Below are 24,421 nucleotides of genomic sequence, written 5' to 3'. Positions count from 1 at the left end.
GGGTCTTAAGTTTTCAGTTCTTCCAAGATAATATGATCTAAGGAGAGGTGTGTTTACTGCTCTCTAGCTCTTTGCTCTGGTCTGTTTGCTCTCATCTGGTCTTTTCTGCCTTGGAACTTTGACCAGAGTCCCCTGTTCTCCTACAGCTGCAGGCTCTGGTGTGCTACTGCTCCTCTTCACCCTGGGACTGCAGCCCAGGGCCATGATCCAGACCCACCTATGGACAGTGCAGCAGAGTCCTGCACCCAGTGTCAGTGAAGGAACCCCTGTAATCTTTTCACTAGTTATCTGGCGCTCTTGCCATCTGTGGGCTGAGAACTCCAGAAGTTCCCACTGCTGATTCAGTTGCTGCCAAGGCCTGATGCTGGCTTGCCAGGTGCTGTCTGTGCTGGACTGTGTGCTACTCTTACCCCAATGCCATAGACCTTTCCTGCTGAACTTCTGCATTATTTTGGGCTGGAAAATTGTTTCACTCCATCCTTTTGTGGGTTCTGCCACTCCCTAGAATTTGTTTTCAGGCATTATTTAAAGGTCTTAGGTGAGTCCCTCCCCTTTCTTCACCATTTTGGCTCTTCCCCTCTCTGGTAGTATTTTCAATAGAACTAGGAATGTTTGGAGGAGGAGAGGGTTTGGGGGGAAAGATAGCTAGTTCTGCTTCAGCCGCGGTGAGTTTGAGACGTCTCCAGCAGACACTGGGGCTCTCTAGGTCTTTCCCTGTGAGATTGCCTTGTATTTGGTTTGTATATACTTAAGAATCAGACACACGGCCTCTACTTAGAGAGAGCAGGGGCTGTTCCAGTAGCACAGTGCTTGACACTGGCTCAGTGCTGCCTGGTGGACAGGTCTCTGAGTTCTTCACAATGATCATTTCTTATAGCAGGGTCCAGTCATTGCTCTGTGGATGGGTATCTCCACAAGAAAGTTATTTTTCCTATTTTTGGTGCATACAGGCCTTTCTGTATACAGGCTCAGAAGTGGGATCCCTGGGTCAAAGGCTCTGCTCAATTTATTGGCTTTGTGGGCCAAGTGTTTTCCACTAGGGCTCCCCTGTAAGTGTCTATTGACTATAAGGCTATATAATATGTATTTACCGGGGTGGCTAGGTGGCGCAGTGAATGGAGCACCATCCCTGGAGTCAGGAGGACCTGAGTTCAAATCCGACCTCAGACACTTAGCACAAAACTAGCCATGTGACCTTGGGCAAGTCACTTAACCCCAATTGCCCTGCCTTCCCCCTCACCCACCCCCCCAAAAAATATATATTTATCTATAAATAGGTAAAAAGTAGGTAGTATCTTGTCACACTCATAATGTAGCAGGGAGGTGAAATTTCAGAATTGTTTTCATTTTATTTTCTCCTAATAGTTTGGAGAGGGATCTAAGTCTAGAAAGAAAGCCTAGGGAAGCATCCTCTGACTAGCATAGGCCCTGGGGCCCTGGTGGGGAGCAGGGTGATAGAAGGGGATCAGAATTGAATTGAGGCCTATGTAAAGGCAGTTGGTGCAGCGAGTCTGGGCGTGGAGCCAGCTAAGAGCTGCAGTTAGCTCCTGCCTCAGACCTGAGCAAGTCACTTTACAAAGCTCTGTTTGCCTCGGGTTGTTGTGAGTATTCAGTGAGATAATCATGGCAGACCTTGTTACAAACCTTAAGGCGTTGTGGAAATGCCCCAGGGGTTGTTCTGTTGTGTGCACATGCCCTTTCTTTTCCTGCAGACAGCTCTTAGGGTCATCCTGGGACTTCCTCAGGTCTCCGAGTTCTCTTTATCCTGCATCCTCCAAGACAGCCGTTCTCCAGGTTATGCCTATTTCTGTCCTTCCGCCAGGTGCTCTCCCTTCAGCACAGCGGCTCTGACTCCTCGCACTCACAGTTTGCTGCCTACTGGAAACCAGTGCTCTCCATGGATGCCAACTCCTGGCAGCGCTGGCTGCACATGCACCGGCTGGTGCTGGTCCTTGAGCACGACACGTAAGGGAAGGGCCACGGGCATCTTGGTGTTGGGGGAGGTCCAGGGAGGGCTGCATCTCAGAGGCACTGACTGTTTCTTTTCACATCCAGCCAGTCAGCAAGCAGGCCAGAAAGATAGACTGTAGCCAGGTTGTGTAAGGCTTTCAGTGCTGGGTGGTGGACTCTGTATTTTAACCTCAGTGCAATGAGGAGTCCTAAAGTTTCTTGATCATGGGAGTGACTTGGTCAGACACGAGGTTTAGGAAATTATGTTGGTAGCTGAGTGGAGAAAAGATTAGAGAAGGTGGAGGCTAGAGGGGATAGGGACTGCCTCGGGTAACCAGAGTGCAAGGAGACAAGGGACAGATGGGAGAGATGAGGAGGTGGAATCAGCAATATTTGGTGACTAATTGGATGTAGGAGGTGAGGGAGCACTGAGCATGGCACCTAATTTGTGAACCTGAGTGAATGACTGGAAGATAGGAGTCCGACAGAAATGGGGAAGTTTGGAGGTGGGGGAGGTGTTAGGGGAGAACAGCTGATGAGTTCTGTTTTGGGCGGGGTGAGTTGGAGGTGCCTCTAGGACATCTAATTTGAAATGTCCAAGAGGCACTTAGAGATGCAGGACTGGCCCTTGGGAGAGATGAGATAGGTCCCTAATCTGGGACCCCTCTCCCGAGTCTGTCCTAGTGGCATCAAGGCCTTGGGTCTCTTCCTAGGCCAGTCCCCAAACACCTGCACACACCAGGGAGTAATGGCCGCTACAGCACCATCCAGTGTCGCATTTCACACTCAGCGTTGACGTCTCTTCTCCGGGACTGGAGTAGCTTCGTGCTCGTGGAGGGTTACTCATATGTCAAACTGCTGCACAGGTGTGTTAAAGGATAATGTATATTGTATGTGTGTGTGTCCAAGGGAAAGGCTGATATCAGGAGGTGTGTGTGTGTGTGTGTTCCCTAGGGAAAGGCTGATATCAGGAGGTTAAGACAACATTTTCTGAATCCATGTTTTAGAGTCTGAATCTGACTTCTGTCAAAGGAAAACAGGAACCAAACAGGAGAAGAAAAGGAGATCATCTTGGAGGGGTTTAGACTAGTGAAGTAGGACAGGGTTTAAATTTGGGGAAGAGAAATTGAATAAAATTTTAAGATGAACTGTCTGCAGGTTCAGAATTGACCTTTTGAAAGAACGCTAAGATTAAGGACAGCTAAGGAGGACATAGAATGTAGAGCCTGAAGAAGACTCAAGAGTGAAAATGAGAAGATCTGATAAGAAAGGAGAATGAAGTAGGACCATTAGCAGGTTCAGTACATTGACAGCAATTTGGTGGGTGAGGCTCCTTGGTAAAAACAGGAAAGTAGCTGGGCCTGGACAAAGCCTGAAGTCCTAATAAAAGGTGGGGGAGGCTGTCAAGTTATTAAGATGTGTAAGTGGACTTGAAGTTCTAACCAGGTGCTTAGGATCCAGTTGTAAATACCTACAGGTAAATCAGAAGAACAAGACTGGACATAATAGCCAGCATTGATGGAATGTATTAAGGTTTGCAAAGTATTTCCCTATGTTATCTCATTAATCCTCACAACAACCCTGGAAAGTGGGTGCTGTTATTATCCCCACTTTACAGAGGAGGAAACTGAGGCAGGCAACAGTGCAGTAACTTGCCCAGGGTCAGCTAGCTAGGAAGTATCTGAAGCCAGATTTGAACTTAGATCTTCCTGATACCAAGTCTTCCCACCACTCTATCCTCTTGCATCCTGGCCACCTGCACTCTTTTCAAACATCACGGTTACAGTTGGTAAAGTAATGCAATGACTTGCATCTGATGTGTGGTGTTGGCATTTCTGCCTTAGTCAAGAGACTAAGAGACTTGGCTCTCGGTAGCCTGGTCTCCCTCCTGAAGGAGAGGGTCCTGGGGCTCAGAGAAGCTTCTCCATGTTCCAGGCTGGTGAGGAGAATGCAGTGTTCCTCAAGAAAATCAAAGTGAGGCTTTGATGGGAAGCAGGAGGGCATGTGTGACTGTGGTCAGCACACTGGGGAGTGGAGGAATCTTTCCCCAGAGAAGGAAAAGACAACTAGAGTCTCTTCCTAGAGGGGGAGGAACTAGCTGCTCAGTTCCCCAGGTGTATAGGAATGTGGCCTATCCCCAGGGGTTCCCAGGTGAGAGATCCTCCGTGAAGGGGGAGGTGTAGGCAGAAGAGACTAACAGTGGTAGGTAGTGACTCTTCCCAGGGCCACAAATAGGCAACTATTTGCTGATACAGTCACAGCAGTTAGGGTGGTCTCTTGTTTCCTGGGCCATGTCTGGTTTCCCTTGGTTCAGAACCAAGCCCCTCCAAGACTTATCCAAATGGACAACAAGCACCCAAGCCAGGCAGTTCACTTGGGCATAGGTGACAGTTCCAGGAGAAACTTAAAAGCTGCTGCCAATGATTACAAAGTCTTAGGTGAGAAACTGAAGACTGGGAGCACAGATTGGGTTGAAAAAGGGGAAAAGTAATTTAGAAGGTAAACAGCTGGCTAAGAAGATGCTCTTCACCGATGGGAATCAACTGAAATGTGGTTTAAAATACGGTGATGACAGATTCCTGGCCAGAAATGCTGGCCAGAGTACATTTGCCAGGTATCTGGCAGATCATTAGGGCTTTAAACTAAAAAGATGGTGAGGGAGAAGGCTGCTGTCCCTCCCTAAGTTAGAGAGTAACCATAGTGAAAGGAGAAAGCATCTGAGAAGCCCAGAAATGCACAAGAGACAAAGTCCAAGAAAAAATCTGTGAACTCAAGCGTCTGTCTATAAATGCTCAACAGCCAAGATGACTTAGAGGCCCTAACATAAGGAGAGAAATCAGACCTCGCTGGTACCATTGGAGCCCATGCCTGGACTGTTTCTGGATGGGGTATGCCTTATTCAGACCCAGATTGAGAAGAGTTCTGGAAGAGGATTGTATATTAAGATGGTGTGTTTTGAGAAAATCTAGAACTAGAGAGCAGAAGCATGATAGAGGAGAGTGTTTGAATAAAGGTCAAAGGGGGGAGAAACAAAAATGACTTTATCATTAGATTATAGACTGCCAGGCAGAAAGGAAATAGGTGTCTGGGAAACTCCCGGCCATGTGTCTGATGTAGGGGCATGATTGAGTAGGGATGGGAGCCTTTAGTCCCCTGGCCTCTCTTCCTGATAGGAGCAGATGAGCCAATATGTGGCTTTCCAAAGCTGGAGAAACAAAAAAGGGAGAAAGTGAATTCTGGATCTGAGTCTCACTAAGAAGGAAGAACTGATTGTGAGGGTGGAAATGATGGGAACCTTGCGGAAAGTGACCACTCACAGAGTTTGTGATAGAGAAGGGGAGAAAGGCTGGGCCTCTTCTGACCCAATCACCCTGTATTGGGGGCAAAGCAGATTTCAAGGGTCCTGAAGAAAGATAATAGGGTCTTATGGAGTAATATGCTTCAGGGAGGATATAAATGCTCAAGGAAAGCCTGCAGACAAGGGAAAATGGGTTTTGCCTGTAGAGACCGAGAGGGGTGCACAAGAACTCACCAGCTAAACTTCACTTTTTAAAAGAAATGCACAGAAGATGGAAGCTAAATCAAGTAACAGAAAATGAATCTAAGAATGTGGCCTGGTCCTGTAAAAGTGGTGTCAGGACTCCTGAAGCTCTGGGTGAGCTAGGACAGCAAGCAGTGCTAAGGACAAGAAGGAAGGTCAGAGCTAATTTGGGGAAAAGAAGATGAAAGAAGAAAGAAGACCTTTTCTTGGGGTGGACAGAACACGTTAGCTGACAACAGAAGGAGAAAAAATTACTGCTCCTCTCTTACTTGGTTGCTGCTTTTTTTTCCTCCTGTAAAGAAGAATCACTGGAGATTTTTAAAAATTTGGCCAGTGGGGGGGCGGAGTCAAGATGTCGGTGTAGAAGCACTACCTCCAAGCGGCTCCTGCTTCCAGCTTCCCCAATCAATGTAAAAAGGAGACTCTGAACAAACTTTGGATCTGCAGAACCCACGAAATGACACAGAGAAGCTAACCTCCCACTGAGGACAGCCCAGCAGGCCAGCAGGAATCAGCCAGTGCAGCGCTCTGGGAGCTGAGCCCAAGCCCAGGTTTTAGCCCCAGGGCGGGCCTGACTAGCTGCCAGCAGGAGGGTCTCCAGATCAGCAGCAGCTGTGGCCATTTCCAGAATTGTCAACACACAGATGTGAAGGACAAAGTGAGAGGTCAGTGCAGTCTGGACTTTGGGACCCAATAAGAGGGAGTGCGTGGGCTTTTGCCCCTGGGGCGAGAAGCTTCTGAGATGCCTGGCACAGCCAGCCAGCGCCACGTGGCAGCTTCAGCTCCTGGCCTGCAGAGTGTAGGGGAACCAAGGGACCAGTTTGAGGGGTAATTGCTATTGCTTTAACCTGCTTGGATCTGGATTGCAGTCTAGGGTGGAGGTCCTGGGGTGTGTGTCCAGCTTGCCAGAGTGTGTGGAGGCCTCAGAGAGGGCACCCATCTGATATCTCCAGCAGCTGAGAAAACCCCAGCATTTGGGATGGAAGTTCCCCTGTCTGGTGGCAGTCCTACTGTGGCAAAAAGCCCAGGGGTCAAGTGACTAAGGGGCAACATAACCAGGCAAAGGAAACAAAGCAGACAGAAGATTCCAACATTAGACTCCTATTTTGAGGACAAAAAGGAGCAAAGCATGGAACAGGAGGAAGACAGCGAAGTCAGAACTCCTGCACCAAAAGCTTCAAAGGAAAATACGAGCTGGTTACAGGCCATAGAGGACCTTAAGAAGCAGATAAGAGAAGTGGAGGAAAAATTGGAAAGAGAAATGAGAACGATGCAAGAAAATTACGAAATGAGAGTCAACAGCCTAACTGAGGAAAATCATACCTTAAAAAACAGACTGACTCAAATGGCTAAAGAGGCTCAAAAAGGCAATGAGGAAAAGAATGCCTTAAAAAGCTGAATTTGCCAGATGGAAAAAGAATCTCAAAAGCTCACTGAGGAGAATCATTGCTTCAGAATTAGATTGGAGCAAATGGAAGCTAATGACTTTATGAGAAATCAAGATGCTGTTAAATAGATCCAAACAAATGAAAGAATAGAAGGCAATGTGAAATATCTCATGGGAAAAACCACTGACCTGGAAAATAGATCCAGGAGAGATAATTTAAAAATTATTGGACTACCTGAAAGCCATGAGCCAAGTAAGAACGTAGAAATCATCCTCCAGGAAGTTCTCAAAGAAAACTGGCCTGATGTTTTAGAACCAGAGGGCAAAATAGAGGTTGAAAGAATCTACTGATCACCTCCTGAAAAAGATCCCAAAAAGAAAACTCCTAGGAATATTATAGCCAGGTTCCAGAATTCCCAGATTAAGGAGAGAATATTACAAGCAGCCAGGAAGAAACAATTTGAATATTGTGGAAACACAATCAGGATAACCCAGGATCTGGCAGCTTCTACACTGAGGGATCGAAGGGCTTGAAATATGATATTCCGGAGGTCAAAGGAACTGGGATTAAAACCAAGAATCACCTACCCAGCAAAACTGAGTATCATGTTTCAAGGGAAAATATGGTCATTCAGTGGAATACAGGACTTTCAAGCATTCTTGCTGAAAAAACCAGAGTTTAATAGAAAATTTGACATTCAGATACAAGAAGCAAGAGAGGTATGAGAAGGTAAACAGGGAAAAGAAATCATAAGGAACTTATCAAAGTTGAACTATTAACATTCTTATGTGGAAAAACAATAATTGTAACTGATGAAACTTTTTTCAGTATGAAAACAGTTAGAATAGAAATATATATTTATATGTGTGTGTGTCTATATATGAGGGTATATGGGCATATGAATACATATGTGAATGTGTGTATATATGATTACAGGTATACATAGAGGGCACAGGACCAATTTAACAGGAAGGGATGATACTTAAGAGGTGAGAGAGGAATATAATGAGAGGAGATGGGGAGAGAAGAGGCAAGGGAAAATGGTTACAATGGAGGGGAAGAATAGGAAGGCAAAAGGGAATGGGTCAAAGTTATTCCCGTTGAATTTGGCTTGGGGAGGGAATGAAATACACACTAAATAGGGTATCTTATCCTACAGGATGGTAGGGGGGAATGATGGAAGGGAGGGCAGGCTGGGGGGGAGGAAAGTTGGAAGCACCCACTTTTGAAAAGGGACAGGATCAAAGTAGAGAATAGAACAAGTGGGAGGTGGGATAGGAGGGAGGGAAATATAGTCAGTCTTTTACAATATATCTACTACGTTATTGTTTTGCATTAGCTGCACATGTACAACCTATACTGAACTGCTTATCTTCCCAGTAAGGGTGAGTTTTGACAAGAGAGGAAGGGAATGAATCTGGAATTCAGTTTTAAAATCAAATTTTTAATTATATATATAACATACACACATACACACATGCTATTACTAATACTATTTTACATGTAATTGGGAAATAAGATATACAGGCACTGGGGTATAGAGATCCACCATGCCTTACTGGAAAAGTCGAAAGGGGTATGGGAGAAAATACGGGAGAGAGCAGATTGAAGGAGGGGATATCCTGTGGGATGGCTATTTTGGGGCAGTAGGTAGGGGAAAAACGGAGAAAATTTGTAACTCAAAGTCTGGTGGAAATGAATGATGTAAATCAGAAATTAATAAAGCATTTGAAAAATGAAAAAAAAAATTGGCCAATGGAGTTGATGGTCAAGATAAGTCAGAGGATGTTAAGAGAGTACTTTGCTGCCCCAGATGAATTCAAATCATGTGACCCAAATAAGCCACATCTCTGGTCCTGAAAGAACTGTTAGATGTTATTGCTGAGTTCAGTGTCAGTAATATTTAAAAGATAATGGAAAAAGGGAGAGACCTTCCAAAACCGGAGATGAGCGGACACAAAAGGGAGGAAAACAAGTCTGTAAACTATAGGTCAGTGAGTTTGAGTCCTGGGAAAGTTTTAGAATGGATCATTCAAGAGGTGATTGGTGAGGTTCTAGAAAGGAAAGCTGAGGTGACAAAGAACCATCATGTTATTAAAAAAAACAGATCATGCGAGACTCGCCTCATTTCCTTTTTTATTTTTTTGCTTTTTGGAGGGGGGAAGGCAGGGCAATTGACGTTAAATATTACTTGCCCATGGTTGCATAGCTAGTAAGTGTTAAGTGTCTGAGGCTAGATTTGAACTCAGGTCCTCCTGATGGATGATTATAAGTAGCACCATCTCATAAAGCATAGAGAAGCAGGGGAAAGTAAAACCAATATAAAGAAAACCTGACATGCTGTCGAGCTAAGCAAAGTCAATCCCAGGGCATCCAGAACGAAAAAGGAAGAGAGAATACAAAGAGAAGAAAACTGGAAAAGATCTGCAAAAACCATTTTAGCCAGACTCTTCTCCATGGAGGACAGTGGAACCACCGTGCTTGGACCCGAAGTCCTTTCAGAGAAGGCAGACATAGTGCTAAAGACAGGAAAAGGGGTCAGATTGGGCCAAGAGTGTACATAGAGGAAATCTCTGTTGGAAGGAGTCAGTGTACAAGGTATCTGAAAGATGGGAAGATATCAAAGGGAAAGACCTCAGATTTTTTAGTACCATATAGATGACCAAGAGAACTAACAGACATGCAGATGGATTGGTGATGGGGGAAGGTTGGTGTGAAGAGTGTGAGGACAGTGTGTGTGTGTGTGTGTGTGTGTGTGTGTGTGAGAGAGAGAGAGAGAGATGTGGACTAAGCACTGTGAGATTAAGACACAGCATTGAGTTGTCTTCTTATGCAATTGGGCAGGACCTTGCTGCATGACATCTGCATGTTGCCCACTGACCCTGCCCTTTTGCTGTTGAGGACCTGCGAGTCTTTCATCCACAGCATGAGTCTTCTATTTCCATGGATCCTTAAACTTTCTGTCTCATGTGGCCTTTGGATTTATCTTACCTGCTCTCCTAAATGACCCTGTTTTCCCCACCCCTACTAACCTCCCGTGTCTTCTTAGTGCCCCAGACCTGCCCCCTTCCTCCTTCTACATGGTCCGAATCATCTCCAAAGCTCCGTGCATGGTGCTCAGACTTGGTTTCCCTATTGGCACACCGGCCCAATTACGAAACAAGGTGAGGTCATGAGTCCTGGGTGGGTAGATTGGGTTGGAATAGTCTAAACACTTCTCTTTGCACCCTTCCTGGGAAGGCAGTGACCTTGGGGGCCCAGGAAGCTAGGCGTAGGATATAGGACATTTCCCCTCTCTCCCTAACATCACTTCCCTTCTACTCCCTGCCCCCATAGGGTCTGGGTGAATTTTTGCCCCCTCCCTAAGCTCCATGGATCTAAGGTGGGTGGGACCCGCACACAGGACTGGGAGGTAGCAGAACTGGGTTGGAATCCTGAATCTGCCGCTTACTGCCTTGGAGTAAGCCCTTTCTTCTCTCTGGTCCTCAGTTTCTATATCTGTAAAATGAAGGGGTTGGACTCAGTGACTTTTAGCCAACCATAGAACTAGAATTCCATGATTCTCTGACCATCCCTGAGGGTACAGGATATGACCCTTTGTTCCTGGATTTGGGCCCCCAGATTGTGGATGAGCTGCGGGAGGAGATCTTGAAGCTGCGTTTCCCGCACCGGGTGCAGAGCAAGGAGGCCACACCCAAGGTGAAGCGGAAAGGGCTGGGAGCAGGCAGCTCCCCCTCCAAATCTCCCCCACTCCTCGTGCCTCAGCCCACCCTCTCTGATCGGCCCTGCCTGATAGTCCTGCAGAAGCCCCTAGACAAGCTGCTGATCAGGTCAGACAGGTCTGAGGGAGGTGTCTTATGGGGTGGGCTCTGCGGGGTGCTGAGGGGGTATGGGGGATATGACAGGCATCAGAAGGAGAGACTGAGAGGTCTGGGGAGACTGGGACCCTACTGATGCCAGCCTCCAGTCTCAGGACCTTTGTACAGAGAACCACAGTCAACTGGTGCTCCATGACTAGCAATCCCCACCCCCTTTCTTAAAATGCCCCTGACCCTTCCCTTCTCCCCTCCCCCCTTCCATGAGCCTTCCCACTTTCTCCTGAACAAAAGTTCCTTTCATGTTGGAGTTCCTCCTTCCTCTTTCTTGATAGCTGGTGCTTAGGGAGACCTCTTTACCCCTAGAGGACTCTGAGTTCTGGCCTCCTGCTGCTGCAGGGGCTGACCTTTTTTCCCCATTGTCTCTTCTTGTTGCTACCATTCCTGGGCAGCCCCTCTCCTTCATGTTTCTGTTGCCCCATCCAAACGCTACCTTTCCCTGTCTTCCAGGTTGACCGTCTAGGTCATTTGTCCTCATGTCTTTTCTCCTGGCCCACTGCCCCTGCTTGCCCCTGTTTCTCCTTGGGAGTCGTGACCCTGCACCCTGTACACTCCCCCTTGGTGCTTAAACACCAACCCCTGACCCTTTTCCTCTTGCTTTTTTTGCCTTGCCAAACCTCAGTCTAGACAGCCTCTTCCTTGAGCAATGCCAAAGGCTGCTGGAAGGAGCCCCCCTCAGGGAGACCCTCGCCACTCACAGCAGCCCCTTAGGCCTTCCTGGCCTCGGCAGAGCTTGTCTTTCCTCGAGTCTCTCACCTGTGTGTGTGCACATGGTCTCCCCTGATCGAATATGAGCTTGGGGACAGAAGCCAACCTTTCATTTTTGCTTTTGTATGCCCTAGTGCCAGGCATGAATCCTGACATAGTAGGCAAGGCCTTATGAAATGCTGGCTGATCAATGGATGTTTTATTGGTGGGGGCCATCTCTGACACCCATTTCTGCTGCTCTGGGTCCTTCCACCTCCTCTTCTATGTGCTCCTCCTTGGTTCTAGCCTTGGAAGAGGAGGTGCTCCTTCCCTTTGGCCAGGCTCACCCAGTCTCCATGGCACTCCTCCAGGAAATGTCCTGCTGATCACTGAATCCTGGTCAGGGGGCTTCCCTGCTGCCTGCACATGTGCCCGGGGCTCTTCTGTCCTCGAGAACCCCTTCCCTTGTCCCTGTCATCCTCTCAGATCATCTCACGTCACTCTTTCCCTTCTCGAGCAACTTCTGAGGGTCCCTGGCTGCTGCTTCCTTTCCTCTCACTTGTTATTCTGCTCCTTACAGTCTGGCTTCTGAGCTCCTCACTCCACAGCTACTGCTCTTTTCAGAGTTCTCAAAGAACTCCTCATGACCAGATCTGTTGATCAGTCAGTCAGTCAATAATTGTTAAGCTCCTGCTATGTGGTAGGTACTGCATTAAACACTAGGGCTTCAAAGAAAGGTAAAAGGCAGTCCCTCCTCTCAGAGAGCTTAGTGTAATGGGCGCAACACCCTGGACACAACCACACGGGCACAGACAAGCCAGAGTCAGGAAAGCCTAGAGACAGTCAGTGGAGTGAAGGCATCTTGTAGAAGAGGAGTGGGAAGGGTGCCAGGAATCAGTGACAAGGGTGGGGTAGCCATCCAGGAGACCGGATGGCCAGGGAGCCAGTGCTCACCCTTATCAGCCTCTCAGTAGCCTTTACTATTGCTGAGTGCTCGCTTCTGCTGACTAAGCCGGGGGGTCTCCAGGGCTTCCTCAAGACCCTCTTCCTTTTCTCTGTTCTTCAGGGGATCTCACTTCCCATGGGTTGGTTCAAACATTTATTACACACCTACTATGTGCTAGGTACTGTACTGGGTGTTGGGCATACAAGACAGAAAAGAAACAGTCCCTGTCCTCAGGGAGCTTACTAGGAGACTGTTGTATACAAACAAATAAAAGACAAACAAATCCAAGGGAAATACGAAGTCTTGGGGATGGGGCTCTGGTGGCTGAGGGGATCAGGGAAGCCCTCACAAAGATGCTGGCATTTGAAGGGAGCTAGGAATTCCAGGAGGCTGAAGGGAGGAGGGAGGGCATTCTAGGCATTAGGGGCAGCCTGGACAGAGGCCCAGAGACAAGACCAGGAAGGTCATATAGTAGGGATAACAAGGCCAGTTGACTGTCCTGTAGAGTATGCAAGTGTGAATAATATGTGATCATTTGGGGAAGATAGAAGGGAGTTAGATTGTGAAAGACTTTAAATGCTCAACAAGGATTTGAATTTTATTTCAGAGGCATTAGGGAGCCCCTGGAGATTTCTGAGCTCCAGTAGAGTGACATGGTCAGACCTATAATTGAGTAAATCACTTTGGAAGTTGTGTGGAGGGTGTTGGGAGTGGGCAGAGATTGGAGACAGTTGCATAGTCTAGGTGAAGGGTGCTGAGGTGGAGAATCAGAGTGAAGATGGTGGCCAGGTGAGTGGAGAGAAGAAACATAAGTGAGATGTGTTGGGAAGGCAGAAGAAACGAGATTTACTGCCAGATTTGACGTGGGGAATGCATGGGAGTGAGGCATTGAGGATGGTGCTGACAGTGAGAGGAAGTCAGGGAGGGGGCAGATAATGGGTTCAGTTTTGGACACATTGAAAGTGAAATGTCCAGCAGGCAGAGAGATCTGGAGGCTGGGTTTCCAGACCTGGGAGTCAACTTTCTAGAGATAATCATTGAACCTGAGGAAACGGATGAGGATTGAGAAAAGACTGAGATTATGCAGTCAAGAGATCCCTGGTGACCTTGGAGAGCTGTGCCGTCGAGCAGTGAGGTAGGGAGTGGATTGGTTGAGAAAGGAGCCAGAAGACGGGAAGGAGAGACAACCCCCAGTGAACCTAATCTAGGAGTTTGCCTGTGAAAAACAGTAGTGAGGCCAGTAGGCTGGGGGTAGGGGGTGGGGAGGAAGTCCAGGGAGAGGTTTTGGGATTGGGAAGCTATGGACAGCAGGGACAGGATCGAGAGAAGGGGAGAGACAGCGATGGGAGGAAGGAGACGGGGTCAAGAGTGTGCACACATGTGGAGCTGGCAGTGGCAAGGGGCCAGAGGGGCCCTTTCACAGAACTTCGGGGAAGAGGGCACAGAGACACCAGAGAGAAGCGCAGAGCTCCTCATCTCTGAAGGAGAATGGTTAGTGGGGGGGTCAGAAGTCGGTTGTCCCTCTCTGTGCCTGAGATGGAATGAAGGTCACAGGAGCTAAGGAACCAGAAGGCCAGGGTGTTGGAGGACAGGCACCTCGAGTGTTGGGACAGAGGTTGGGGTGGGAAGAGCCTGTGAACCCAGTACTGGAGGCCCAGAAGAGAGGAAACAGTACATTACTAAAAATAGTTTAGAAATGCCTGTGGCCTGCTCTCGGGGCGTTGCTATAGCCCTGCCAGCCAGGAGGAACCTCCACGTGCTTGGCTCTGCCTTGCACCCATGGCCCTGTCAGCAGGCAGAAAGTGCGCCCCGCGGTTGGTCATGACCTGGGTTGGGGTTCCCGAGTCTTTGCTGTGTCGTCCTTGTGTCAGCTCCCTGAACAATGCAGCAGTTCAGACTGCCCGCCATTCTCTGAAACCCTTCTTTCCTCACTTCTTACAGCACTGTAGCATTCTGTTGCATGCATGTGCCATAAATGGTTAACCATTCCCCAGCTGATAGGCACTCTCTTGGGCTCTATAGTTATTTTCTTGTTTCCTTTTACATCTCCCTTCAGAATACCTACGGTAGAGAAGGTGCTGAGGAAATGTTTTTGTATGGGACTTTAGGGAAGATTGAGGACTGAAGGAGGGCCCTGAGGGGCCTGTGGGATCTGTGGGGTCAGAGGCCGACATTTGGGAAGTAGCTGGGGGGGGTGATCAAAGGCCTTATCTTGGAGACTAACATCTCGGCCCTGAGAGGACCTAGAGAGAAAATTGCGCTCAAGAATCGAGACATGCAGGTGTTGGAGAGATGGGGAGCAATTACTTGGGTCCCCTGATGCACAGATATGAGAAGCTGCCCCTGGATTACCGTGCACCCTTCATGCTGACCCTGGAGCCTCCAGGACCGTTGCCCCTGGTATCTGGCCGCTCAGCATCCTCCAGCCTGGCCTCCCTGTCACGCTACCTCTATCATCAGCGATGGGTCTGGACTGTGCAGCCTGCCCTGGCCCCCGTCCTACCTCTCAGTGCTGTTGCTCAGCTGCTTTCTACACTTACCGAGTAAGTGGTGTGATCATGGCACGTTGCTACCCAGCCCCTCAAAGGCAGTAGGACATGCAAGGGTTTTCCTTGACACTATTGATTACAGATTTCTGATTTAATCTCTTCTTGGCTCCAGAGTCCGTCTGGCCGAAGGTTTCCATTTTGCCTCTAGTGGGGAAGGAATCATTACGATGGTCCTGGAGCTTCCGATCCAGGTATTTTCTCTTCTTCCCATCAGGGAGGAGCCCCTGCTACCTCCATGCCCCTCCTGCCAACTCACACACACGAGTCACTTAAATTTCATAGTTCCTGAGTGGTGCCCCTCCCAGCCTCAGCTAATTCCTCAGGAAAGTCTCCAAGCCCCTGCCACCTCCTTCCCACTCTTCCACTGCCTGCATGCCATGGCCTGTTCTGGGAGCTCTCCCCTCCTAGTCCTGCCTAACTTCATCTTGCCTACCTCTTCCGTTTCCTTTCGTGCTGAGACTGAGGGTGAGTTTCTTAGTGGAGCATTAACAAATGACTTACTTGCAAAACATGTGCCCAGGCCCTGCCATCTCATGCTGATGTGCCAATGGTCTGGTACAGTCTCCAGGCTGGCCAGCCTGACTGCTGTTCCCAGAGCCCCTGGGCCATATGGGTCCTGCCACAAGAAGGCTTCTGCAGGGCCAGACCTGTCTGGTAGAGACCAGCTTCCCAACTCCTTTGCTAAGGCCTGGGTTTGGGCTCTGCTGAGGCTGCTAGCCCCTTCTCTCTGGGTGGTCCAGCCACAGCTCTTACCCTCTTTACCCTGCTCCCTCAGCCTTCATGCAGCCTCCAGTGGATACCTCCCCCCCAGCTCCTAGCAGGTGTTGATCTTAAACCTCCCTTTTCTCCAGTCTTCAGGCACAGAATGGCACATGTAGCATTTCAGACTTGGCAGGGCTCTCATCTCATACTCCCCAGCAGGAGTGGGGTGGCAGGGTTTTTGTTTGTTTCTCTTATGTCCTTGTCCCTGCTGGCAGAGTGAGTCTCCTGGAGTGGCGGGAGGCAACGAGGCCCCCACGTGCATTGTCCAGTATCTCCTCTTTCCTCCTCATTCCACCTCTACCAAGGACAGGTGAGCCTGGACCCCAAGGATGCCCCCAACTTGGCAGCTGCCTATGTGGCCCACGGATGCCCACAGCACCCAGGCAGAGCCTCCTGGCAGGCTGCCTAAGCCCTCTGCCCCTTCTCCCTGTGGCCGCTGGGACCACCCCCTGCTGGGGCTGAGGGCTTTCTCTGGTCAGCTTTTCTACAGATGATGACAATGATGCTGAAGCGGAGGCCCTGGAGGGGGATTCTGAGCTGAACCTGGTCACTGAGGTCTGGGTGGAGCCCCAGTGTGGGCGCGTGGGCTCCGGCCCTGAGGGCTGCCGGCATCTCCGAGGCCTGACCTACCCTGAGATTCCCCGAGCGGTGAGTCCAAGCCCCAGTCCCCCTGCTGTACCTCCCTCCCACCCCCATTCCCCATCCCCAGCCCCACTGCCTCTGAGCTGGCCTCAGGCAGCTGCGGGCAGGGCACTGAGTGCCCTCTACACTCCTGTCCTCACAGCTCTTCCCCAGGGACGCTGCCTGTGTGGGCTCCTTGCTCAGCTTCGAATACCTGAGTCATCTCTGCCAGAGCAAAGAGTGGAACCCCCCACCTCCGGAGCCCAGGGCTCCTGATGGTCAGTGCTGGCCAGCAAGGCTGGGAGGGAGCTTCCTGGTGCCCACGTGGGCTCAGGCTCTGAGCCCTCCCCCATCCCCATCACAGGACGTGACGTGGTAGGGGGCCTCTGTGTCCATGAGATCCCGTTTCGTTTTGACCTGATGCAGTTGCTGCTGCGGTGCCAGCGGATGCAGACGTCATTTGTCCTGCTCACCAGAGGTGGCTCATCTGGGACCCTCCAGACAAAGGGAGGGTAGAGTGGGATGCAGGGCAGGGCCTCAGAGGGCCCTGTGGATGGGGAGAGGCAGAGCCTCAGGGGGTCCTGTGGGGAGGTGGGCAGGTCCTCACAGGGTCCTGTGGGGGAGAGCAGGTCTTTGAGGGTCCTATAGAAGGAGCGCAGGGCCTCAGGGGGTCCTATGGGGGAAGGGCAGGTTCTACTGGAGGGAAGGCAGGGCCTCACGGCATCCTCTAGGGGTCTTTGGGGGTCCTATAGAAGGAACACAGGTCCTATATAGGAGGGCAGGGCCTCAGGGGATCCTATGGGAGGAGGGCAGGTCCTCAAGAGGTCCTATAGGGGGAGGGCAGGGCCTCGGGGGTCCTGTGGGGGGAGAGGGCAGGGCCTCAGGGGATCCTGTGGGAGGAGAGGGCAGGGCCTCAGGGGGTCCTGTGGAGGGAGAGGGCAGGGCCTCAGGGGGTCCTGTAGAAGGGTGGGCAGGGAGTCCAATGGGGGGAGGTCAGGGTTTCAGGGGATTCTTTGGAAGGGGGCAGGGGCTTGGCTGGGCCCCCAGGGCCAATGTTGGAGAGGGCATGGCGGGGCAGGGGCTGGGTTTTGAATAGATTCTATGTTGGGCAGAGGTTGAAGGCCCCAGTCCTGAGGCCCACTGTCCTGCTAACGAGATGCTGTTGGGCCTGTTGCACCGCTGCTTGGGTCAGGAGCTGAGTGACCGTGAGCTCTCTCTTTCTGCTGCTGAGCAGAAAACCTTTCTGAGCCAGGTGCTGCAGTGGGGAGCCCCCGGCCAAGGTGAGAGCATCTTGACCCCCAGGTCTCCTCCCTATTTAATGTCCTTCTGATTAAGCCCTGGCCTGGTCCCCGCCAACACAAGCATCGTCCTTCTTCCAGAGGCGCGTCCCTCAGGTGGCTCCGGGGGCCTGGAGCCCCAAGGCCGCATGGGCAGCTCTCAGGATGTGAGTAACTTTGTGGTCATACCTCTCATCAGTCTGGATTCCCTTCCCTGGGCCTCCATCTGAGACTGGCTGGGGCAGGGCGGGGGAGGGAGATATTGTGGGGGACAAGCTGGCATCTGCCTTCTGGTAAGGGCCTGCTCCCTCGGCCTCCATGCAGCCTCCAGCAGACACCTCCCCACCTCAGTGGCGCTGCTATGGCCGGCTTGTGACACCACAGCATGTGCTGCTCACCTTCCTCCCAAGCACCCTCACAGGTATGACCTTGCTGTTCCCCATAGCTGCTTGTGGGGACTTCTCCCCCGACCCAGCTGCTCCCCACTCAGTGCCCTGGCTCTGGAACTCTAGGAAGCAGGGACATGCATACTACCCTCACTGGGCTGCCTTGGGAGGTGTTGAGCTCCCCGTCACTGGGGGTCATGGAGCAGAAGCAGATCTAGGGAAGCCATTGGGGCCCCTTCCTGCTCCACCTCAAGGCAGAGTCCCCAAGGACTTTGTTCCTTCTGAAGAAAATCATTTGTGTTTGAGGGATCAGCACTTAATTCCATCTGGAGAGTGCGTGTTCCCTTTTGGCCATAGCCATGAACTCTTGGAGCCTCCCCTCCCCCTGAAACCTTTGATGTCTGTTCTTGCCAGATTCGAGGGGACTGCCAGGCTAGTCATTGTCCCCTCTTGGCCCTCAGATGGCCAGCATTGTTTTCGCCATGGCTCTTGTTGTGGACCCAGCTTTCCCTCAGCATTCCTTAAGGGGACAATGAGCAGTCCCTGTCCCCCTGAATTCTTGGACATTTCAGTTCTCCTTTTTCTTCACACACTCCCAGATGTTCAGCGACTAGTTGCTTGTGGTCTTGGCCGGATCCTTCAGGAAGAGATGAGGCCTTCACTGGGAGAGTGGAATGCCATCTCTAACCCTGAGGATGTAGGAGGAGTGGGTCAGAAGGATGCCAAGGCCCTGATTCCCGCCCTTAGTGTGACCCCTGCCAGCGGTAAGGCCTCTGCTAGGGGAGAGGAGACAGGGCCGTGGAGGGCCTGGTGAGGCTCGGGCTGGGGACTGTTGGGACATGGAGACAGTCATCATCATTGATTAAATATCGGCTGTGTCTCAAGCCCTGTGCTAGGGGACATATTTCCAGAGATGGAAGCAAACTTAAGAGTCCAATGGGCACAGAAGGGAGTTAAAGCAATTTGGGCTAGAACATAGTGATGATGCTTTTCCTTCTGTTCCCTGTAGACAAAGCCCAGGATCAGGGCGACATCTCTCTGCCTCCTGGAAAGGATCCACAGGCCTGGCCTGGGCGGCAGGCCTCCCATTCTGAGGGAGGGGAGGGACCCCGTTCCCGCTGCCCAGTCTTTGTCTACAGCTGCTCATTGGACGCGCTGAGAGAGCAGGTGGTCAGCACACAGCCCTCCAGGGCTCCCCAAGACCTCACCCTCACGTATGTGGCTCTGAGCTCTTCCCTGATATTTGTGCAGGGAACAGATGGACAAGTGATAGGGAAGTGGGGATGGATGGGATGGATTGATGGATCAGTTAACATGGATGGATGGATGGATGGATGGATGGATGGATGGATGGATGGATGGATGGATGGATGGATGGGTAGAGAGATGGATGGGTGGGTAGACAGATGGATGGGGATGGATGGGTGGGTGGGTGGATGGATGGATGGGTGGGTGGGTGGGTGAGTGGGTGCATGGATGCACAAATGGATAAATGGTCTGGTAGTGTTTACAGAGGGGAGTCTGAGGATAGGGACTGGGGGGAACCAGACATGTTGCATGGATCTCTTGATTGCCCTCACTCCTCCCCTCCAGATCTCAGTTCCTTGAGCACCCCTCCCCTACGTCTGCCTGGCTAGACCCCAAATTTAAGGAAGTGGCAGATCACTGTGCGCTACTTCAAGAGCATGCCCAGCGTTGCTATGTCCGAGGTGAGCAGCTGGGCTGGGCTAGGTTGGGGCTGCCTGATGCTGTGTCCTGGGGTAGGGACTGTGTCCACTTGACATCTCATTTGCCCCTCCCAGGCCTGTTCCGCAGCCTCCAGCAGGCCCAGGCCGTGAGCTCCCAGGACCTCCTGGTAGCCGTGGATGCCTGTGAGGAACTGCTTCAGGAGGTCGACATCACGCCGTTCCTGCTGGCACTTTGTGGCCATGCTCAAGGGCTGCCCCAGGGACCCGGGAGCTGCAGCATGGAGGAAGGCTCTGAGCCTCGTGACCGGGCAGCCCTGGCCTCAGAGTTGAGGTGAGGCCAGCTGCCTCAGCCATGCCAGGCCCAGCTCAGGGTGGAAAGGGCCCCAGGGTGATCCCAGCTCAGCTACTTCTACCCATGAGGCCTTGGGATGCCACTTCTTTCTCTGGGCCTGCTTCCTCCTCTTGAACAATGGAGGAATTGGACTCAATTTCCTCCCAGGCCCTTCTAGCCCTAAGCACAATGACCTCCTGAGTTAGTGATCTCTGCTTTGCATTTAGGACTTTGGGAATCAGGGAGGGTCCTGAGAGGAAGTCCCTGCCCTTGGGCCTTACTGTGGGCTTAGCCCTGGGTAGAACTGGCCAAGGATGGGAGACTCTGGGGCCAGGGTTGGGGTGAGGATCACAAGCCTGTCACTGATGTCATTTGTCAGGGCCTGAAGGACTGCTAGGGGTGGGAGGCGGCGGCTGTGCTGACCCCCAGGGCCAGTGAGGCATAAGGGCACTCTGGCTAGAGGCTGGGGGTGTCGCCTTTTGGAGGAGAAGCTCTTGGCACATGTAGAGAATGAGTCACTGGGAGCGAAGTCCAGCCTGGGCGAGGAACTAGGAAGGGTCACAGTTTGGATTAGCAGTGAGACCTGGGTTCAAATCCTGCCTTAGAAAATAACTGTGTGATTCTGAGCCTCATATAACCTCCCTGGGCCTCACTTTCCTCGTCTGTAAAATGGGAATGATAATAGCACCTACTGCCCAGGGTTGTTAGGAAGATGAAATGAGATGCTTGCAAATCTTAAGGCACTATACACGTGGTCTCTATTACTGTTGTTATTATCAGGTCATATACAGTTTCTGTCCTTGGCAAAAAGGGGGGTGGGGAGGGGAAGACCCATTTCCTTGTGACAGGAATACAAGGAATTAATTCCTTGTATCAAGTGATACAGGCACTATATTCTGAGTGACAGACCACGCTGCTGCTTAAAACCTGAGGGAAGGACATAGAACCTGTCTGGAGAAGCCTGAGTGGGTACATCGGGTAAATGCCTGCTTTGTGCCAGGCACTGGGCCCAGTACTGGTGATAGAAAGGCAAAAGACCATCCCTGCCCCCAAGGAGCTTGCAGGCTAATGGTGGCTATCACAGGCAGGCAGCTCTGTGCAGACAAGATCGATGCAGGACAGGGGGGAGGGGAGGGGGGTGGTAATCACCAAATGCTTCCTCTATAAGGTGGGCTTTTAGCTGCAACCTGGAGGAAGCCAGGGAAGCCAGAGGTAGAGATGGGGGGCAGAGATGGGAGGTGGCAGGGTCTGTGTGGAGAACAGCCAGGAGGCCTTGTCCCTGCATCACATCTAGGAGCGGAGCAAAGAACCAGAAAGGTAGCTCAGGGCGAGGTTATCGGGGCTTGGGTCACCAAGCAGAGCCTTTTGTAATCGGTCTGTGAGAGTTTATTGTGTAGGGAAGTGTCATGGTCCATCTGGCACTTGAGGACAATCCCTTTGGGAGCCAAGAGGAGAATGGTGCAAAGTTGAGAGAGGCTGAAGGCAGGCAGATCCCCCAGCAGGGATCCTGGGGGAGGTGATGGGCCCTGCGCCAGAGTAGGGCCAGTAGAAAGGAGGCAGATTGGGTCTGGTGGGTGGGAGGCTACAGAAGCATGAGCCAGAGTGGGGGCCTGGGGGGGCCTTGGTAAGAGGGGGGAGCGCTGAGGAAGGAGGGAGGAGGAGTTCATTTGGGGCATGTTTGAGATTTGTGCATCATTGAGTTCTAGATGTCCAAGAGGCAGTTGGAGATGCCAGACTGGATAATTAGATCTGAGAATCATCTGCTTCAATGATTGTTAAGACCCTGGAAGCCGATGAGAGCCCCAAGGAGGGAGGAGAAGAGAGGTTAAAGGTCATAATGTGGAGGCTAGAGCAGCAAAGGAGGCAGAGAAGGATTGATCAGATAGGAGAACCAAGAGAGAGGGGCATCCCAAAAACCCAGAGGAGAAGAGGGTAAGGACAGGGTTGTGGGGCAGGGTGAGCCAGGCCTGGCCAGCACACAGGCTTGTGCAACCTCTAGGCCACCTCTGCTGAGGACAGCTAGCCCAGGCCAGGCAGGGCTGGCCCCCGGGCCAAAAGGAGCTGCCTGGTCTGACCTCTCCTCCTTGACCGCAGTGCAGAGGCAGAGGATCCCAGCGAGCCTGAAACCCAGCGCATCCAAGACCCCAGAGCTCTGGGGCCTGAGCTTCTGCTTTCTGAGGTCTGCCAACTCTCGGGTGGGGTCCACGACCAGCTGCACAGCATCATTCAGGTGGGGCCCAGGGCTGGTGGCGGGAGCAGAGGAAGCTGCTGAGGCCCAGCCTGGGCTCCTCATCCCCGTGTGCCCTCTTCCCCAACAGGAGAAGTTCTTGGAGATCAGTCGCCTGCACTTCCGAGCTGTGCCCTCCAACCCCCACTATTTTTTCTACTGCCCACCGTCCAGCAAACGCGAGGTGAGGCCTGCAGCCTGCTGTCTTTGCTTCCTCTGTGTCTGCCTGTTCTTCTTGCCCTCACCCTGTGTCCTCCCTACCCCAGCCCTCAGCCACCTTCTCTGCCTTTTCCCAGCAGGATGAGAGTGCTCGGGAAGCCCTGGACAGGAAAGTCAGTGACCTGGAGCTCTCAGAGGCTGAGCCAGCAGGCGATGAAGGTGAGTGCTTGGTGTGGGGTGACTGGGCAGGGGACGTGTGTCCTGCTGTCACCTGCCTCTGCCATAGTCGCCCTGCCCCCGTCTTCAGGAGAGGTGTCTGGCGGCTGCATTGCCACAGAGAGTGACCCAGAGCTGGAGGTGGAATATCGAGACAGCCGGGACCCTGACCTGGAGCCTCCGGACTCCACGTCGCTGTCCGACGAGGATTCCTTTAGCATCCTGGGGGATGACGCTGCTCTTGGTCCTGAGGGCAGTGCCCGTGACCTGCCCCCTCTCTTCCTGCACCTCACGTGCTCTGTGCGCCTCCGAGGACAGCATGACTCCGTGCCTGTGCATACGCTGCCCACCTGCCTGGGTGAGCTTCCGTGGCATTGCCCCCTGCCCCCACCAAGGCCCTGAGCCTCCAGAAGCTTCAAGCCTTTTGCCCCCTCCGTCTCCAGGTCAGATCCTGACGTCTTTGGAGAGCCTGCCCCTGGGGAGTCGCCTGGCCTTGCAGGACCTTAGTGTGACCCTGGATGTCTTCATCCTCACCCTGCCCCTGGAGGTGGAGCTGCCTCCGGCCTCAGACCCCCAGCACCACAGGTCAGGCATGCCTGAGGCGCCAGGGCTTCTGCAGCTGCCAGGCTTCAGTCAGCACTCATTAGCTCCCTTCTCCTCCCCCAGGTCTGTCTCTGAGAGCAGCACCTCTTTCCCTCGGTCTCCTGGGCGACCTTCTTCCCTGCGCTCTGATGACAGCCTGGGGCCTCCACTGCCCCCCCCCAGATATAGAGAGGTATGATTCCCAGAGGCTTTCCCCCAGCCCTTGCCTTCTCTGATCCTTATTGACCCTGTTCTCCTCCCCTCTCCAGGCAGCCGGGCCTGTGCAGCCTCCCTATACCCCACAGGCAGGCGATTGAGACGACCATGAGTGAGGTAGGAGACCTCAGAGACTCTGAAAGGGGCTGGGGGGGTGGCACTTCTTGCACCTGCTCCAGGCCCCACCCTAACCCTCACCACCCCCTGTCCTGCACCCAGATTCGCTGGCTGCTCGAGGACGAGATGGTGGGGGCCCTACGTCGGGCAGGTGCCCCAAGTGGCCCCGCCCTCCAGAGAGTAGCCGCTCACATCCACGCCTCCCCAGGACGCCCAACCTGCCATCGGCAGACACTGCCCCTCAGCTTTGTGTTTGGGCCGGAGCGCTCCCTGGCTCGATTTAAAGAGGTTAGTCAGCGAGCATTTATTGAGCACCTACTGTGTGCCAGTGTTGAGTATACAGAGAATGGGGAAAACAAGTTCCTGGCCTTCCAGAGCTGCCGTGCTGACGGGGAGGCGACATGCCAGTAACTGTACAGATCCTCAGCAGAGGGTGGGCACCGGGGCCTCATCATGTGAGACGGAGGCTGAAGGAGACATCTGATGGGAGGCGAGGCGATCCCTGCAGGTGGCCTCAGTTTTCAGCAAAGAGGAGGGGGAAGGGGAAGTGGCGAGAAGTTTGAGGAGGGGTGCAGAGGTCAGTGGTATGGCCTTGGGAAGCCTGGGCCTTCCCAGGACCTCTTGGCCTTGATGCTCCGCTGGATTTACCCCCCAACCCTGTCTGTGCCTGAACCGGCCCCTCCCATCTCATCTCTGTTGTACCCAGGAGTTCTGTCGACTTCATCTCCCAGGCCACTCCCTGTGCCAGGACCCTGACAGTGGTTGCTTCTTCGTTTCTGTCAGCCCTAGCCCCTGTGAGGAGCCCCCCACCCCCTGGGCCTGGCTCAGTCGTGAGGACCAAGCGACATGCTCCAGCCCTGCAGAGGTGAGTGCCTAGTGCCAGCGTGCTTGGAGTCCCTGGGG

The 24,421-nt window shown here is 52.2% G+C and overlaps 1 protein-coding gene across 1 annotated transcript in view; it reads left to right on the top strand.

Moving 5' to 3' along the window:
• Nucleotides 1–24,421, top strand: part of LOC138165435 (KICSTOR complex protein SZT2-like) — a 78,181-nt gene that overhangs the window by 18,207 nt on the left and 35,553 nt on the right. The window contains exons 12-37 of the mRNA XM_069093794.1: nucleotides 1,823–1,965; nucleotides 2,664–2,816; nucleotides 9,929–10,043; nucleotides 10,501–10,709; nucleotides 14,715–14,930; nucleotides 15,049–15,127; nucleotides 15,914–16,008; nucleotides 16,178–16,346; nucleotides 16,483–16,597; nucleotides 16,684–16,797; nucleotides 17,432–17,599; nucleotides 17,699–17,763; nucleotides 17,921–18,017; nucleotides 18,582–18,746; nucleotides 18,992–19,196; nucleotides 19,576–19,691; nucleotides 19,785–20,001; nucleotides 22,096–22,231; nucleotides 22,320–22,412; nucleotides 22,528–22,606; nucleotides 22,695–22,961; nucleotides 23,047–23,188; nucleotides 23,270–23,378; nucleotides 23,459–23,518; nucleotides 23,621–23,806; nucleotides 24,225–24,383. Coding sequence (XP_068949895.1) covers nucleotides 1,823–1,965; nucleotides 2,664–2,816; nucleotides 9,929–10,043; nucleotides 10,501–10,709; nucleotides 14,715–14,930; nucleotides 15,049–15,127; nucleotides 15,914–16,008; nucleotides 16,178–16,346; nucleotides 16,483–16,597; nucleotides 16,684–16,797; nucleotides 17,432–17,599; nucleotides 17,699–17,763; nucleotides 17,921–18,017; nucleotides 18,582–18,746; nucleotides 18,992–19,196; nucleotides 19,576–19,691; nucleotides 19,785–20,001; nucleotides 22,096–22,231; nucleotides 22,320–22,412; nucleotides 22,528–22,606; nucleotides 22,695–22,961; nucleotides 23,047–23,188; nucleotides 23,270–23,378; nucleotides 23,459–23,518; nucleotides 23,621–23,806; nucleotides 24,225–24,383 — 3,672 coding nt within the window. The remainder of the gene's footprint in view (nucleotides 1–1,822; nucleotides 1,966–2,663; nucleotides 2,817–9,928; nucleotides 10,044–10,500; nucleotides 10,710–14,714; nucleotides 14,931–15,048; nucleotides 15,128–15,913; nucleotides 16,009–16,177; nucleotides 16,347–16,482; nucleotides 16,598–16,683; nucleotides 16,798–17,431; nucleotides 17,600–17,698; nucleotides 17,764–17,920; nucleotides 18,018–18,581; nucleotides 18,747–18,991; nucleotides 19,197–19,575; nucleotides 19,692–19,784; nucleotides 20,002–22,095; nucleotides 22,232–22,319; nucleotides 22,413–22,527; nucleotides 22,607–22,694; nucleotides 22,962–23,046; nucleotides 23,189–23,269; nucleotides 23,379–23,458; nucleotides 23,519–23,620; nucleotides 23,807–24,224; nucleotides 24,384–24,421) is intronic.

The sequence above is a fragment of the Petaurus breviceps genome, unplaced genomic scaffold (assembly GCF_028583685.1).
Source record: "Petaurus breviceps papuanus isolate PSGF00001 unplaced genomic scaffold, PetGlider_PUasm1.0 208, whole genome shotgun sequence".
In the NCBI taxonomy this organism is placed as follows: Eukaryota; Metazoa; Chordata; class Mammalia; order Diprotodontia; family Petauridae; genus Petaurus; species Petaurus breviceps.
The sequence above is the reverse complement of the archived record's forward strand: the minus strand, read 5'-3'. Positions and strand labels throughout refer to the sequence as shown.